At 57.6% G+C, this 2,648-nt stretch overlaps 1 protein-coding gene across 1 annotated transcript; it reads right to left on the bottom strand.

Moving 5' to 3' along the window:
- Positions 1-140: 140 nt before the first annotated feature.
- On the bottom strand, positions 141-1,965 carry LOC123172855 (cytochrome P450 71A1-like). Its single transcript, XM_044589759.1, has 2 exons — positions 1,011-1,965; positions 141-856 (listed from the first exon to the last, which is right to left on the bottom strand). Exons 1-2 carry the CDS (start codon positions 1,926-1,928, stop codon positions 251-253), a joined length of 1,524 nt encoding a protein of 507 aa, XP_044445694.1. The 5' UTR covers positions 1,929-1,965; the 3' UTR covers positions 141-250.
- Between the last annotated feature and the right edge of the window lie 683 nt (positions 1,966-2,648).

Here is a 2,648-nt window from a genome sequence, read left to right as displayed (position 1 = left end):
GACTGGCTGTGGGCAAGTCACTGGATCCCTGTCCGGCGAGGGGCGTGTAGAGATGGGATCTTGGAGAGCGGCAGCGCAAGGGGAAGTGCTCGATGAGGTAGGAAAGAAGCATGGAAACGATTCGGATCAAGCAACGCGCGATGCGTTCGGCCACAACACAAAATTCATACAATTTGCTTAATTTTCTCCTTTATGTAATTGCTATAAGGGGGGCTCATTAACACTTACTCTAACAAAGTCCCATGTATGCTTACAGAGGTTTTATGGCAAGGATCAAGGGAGACTTAAGGCCAGGTGACACCCCGCTAGCCTCGACAACCTCAAACGACTCCGGATCCTGGCCACTCGGTAGCTCCCAGTCGAAATGGATCATCATGTTAGCCAGAGTGAGCTCTGCGAGGCGCGTCCCAAAGGCCATACCGGGGCACCCCCTCCTCCCTGCGCCGAACGGTAGGAACCGGGGGTCCTTGCCATTGTAGTCGATGGTTCCGCCCAGGAACCTTTCTGGCCGGAACTCCTCGGCGTTCTCCCACGACTCTTTATCCCTCCCGATGGCCCATGTGTTGACCATGACCCGGGTCTTGGCCGGGATGTCGTAGCCGTGCAGCTGCGCATCCTGAATTGACTCGCGTGGGATGAGGAGCGGCACCGCCGGGTGTAGCCGCAATGTTTCTTTCATGGCCGCCTGCAGGAGGTTCATCTTGTCCAGCTCCTCTTCAAGGACTCCTCCATGCGCACCTGCAACCTGTCTCACCTGTGATTGCACCCTTGCCATTTCTCTTGGATTCTTAACGAGCTCGGCCATAGTCCATTCTATCGTCTTGTAGGTCGTGTCGGTGCCTGCTATGAACATGTCCTGCACATGCAATACAATACCAAGATAATTACGCTCAGCATGTGCTGGCTGCTCCTACTCCTGGTGGCAGTTGGTGCTATACTGCTAACTGTTAATATCTACCAACCAGTTCTTGTTCTAAAATTAGTAGTACTTATATACTGTACTTACTTACCAAGATGACTCCCTTGACATCAACCCGGTCCAGTTTAAACCCCTGGTCACCGTCCTTGGCGATCGAGAGCAAGTCGTCAAGGAGGTCCCGGGCCTCGCCGTCGTTTCCTGGGTTCCCCTCGTGCTCCGTGATGGTCCTCTCCATAATACTGTCGAGCTTGGCCGCCGTCCTCTTCACCCTCGCGTCGAGCCCCGTCGCCCAGTCCACCAGCCACCCTAGTTTTGGGAACACGTCGCTCACGGCGATCGTGCCGAGCAGCTCAGTGAGCTCCTTCATCATGTCGCGGACCTTGCCCGGCTCCTCGCCGCCAAGCTTGTGCCCGAAAGCCGCCCTCGAGATCACGGAGTAGGTTAGGGTGATGATGAGCTCGGTGACGTTAACTCCCGGGCGTTTGCTGCCGTTCTCCTGGGCCCCACTGGCCACGCGGACCCGTTCCACGAAGCGCGCGACCTCCTCCTCTCGGAGGGCGCGGAAGGAGTCGACCCGCTTCACGCTGAGGAGGTGCACCACGGCGATGCGGCGGAGCTGGCGCCACCGCTCGCTGTAGGCGCTGAAGCCGACGTCCCGGCAGCCGTAGAGCGTTCCGCGGGCCGTGTACTGCTGCGGGCGGCTGCAGAAGGCGTTGTCCTGGGTCCTGAGCACCGCCTCGGCGAGCGAGGCCGAGGAGACCACGATGGCCCGCACGGAGCCGAGGCGGAGGAACATGAGCGGACCGTGGCGCCGCGCGAGAGCCTCCAGCGTCCGGTGAGGGCGGCCCCGCCCGAGCTGGTGCAGGTTGCCGATGATGGGCAACCCAGGCGGCGAAGGCGGCTGCGCGCCCTTTCGGCCATATCCGAAGCCTCTGAGGACGATGGTGAAGCAAGATACCACGAAGAGGAGGCAGAGGACTAGGGTAGAGTCGAGCTGAAGAGATGCCATGAGCGCTAGCTAGCAGAGCGGAACGGACGCAGCACGTGTGTGCAACTACCACACAGCTAGCGGTGAACTTAAGGCGCGTGTGCCGGCCGTTGTAATGTGGATCGAGATAGTTGATGCACAGGCTCCACAGAAGACAAATTTCGCCTGATATGGATACGCACCGCTGAAGAATGTGCGGCGTGGTGAGAATGTCGGCACGACCGGACACGTACAGAAGCTACACGAAGAACCGGCAGCCATGTGTCAGAGCCGCGCATGGAACGACCGACGACGATCGAGGATGAAGGACGAAGATGGAGTGGCTTGCTACGTGATAACCACAACAATGCGTGTGGTGGTGGTACGGTTCAGGCACCCAGCGGCGGGGCGAGATCATATCGGAAACCTGCTCTCGACCCCGTGCATGGATTGGACATCGACATCGTCGACCCCGTGCAATCATGCAAGATGCTGACCCGCCGGGGAAGACGCGTCCAGACAATTTTGAGCGGTAGATGAAAGGCATTTCATATTTGGCTCTGCAGGCGCCGGCATTTCCTATTGGGTCTGTCTACGTATCAGTCGATCTCAGTCGGCTGACGTCATCACATGTAAATTAGGCCCTTTAACTAGTTCTATTTTTGCTGGGTTGACTCGGCTAAGCACTTGGGCTTATTTCATTTTACTTGCTTGTTTGTTTGTTCTGGGCTTAGCACTTGGACTGCTACCTCTTTCTGTTGT

Source organism: Triticum aestivum, chromosome 1D (assembly GCF_018294505.1).
Source record: "Triticum aestivum cultivar Chinese Spring chromosome 1D, IWGSC CS RefSeq v2.1, whole genome shotgun sequence".
In the NCBI taxonomy this organism is placed as follows: domain Eukaryota; kingdom Viridiplantae; phylum Streptophyta; class Magnoliopsida; order Poales; family Poaceae; genus Triticum; species Triticum aestivum.
The sequence above is the reverse complement of the archived record's forward strand: the minus strand, read 5'-3'. Positions and strand labels throughout refer to the sequence as shown.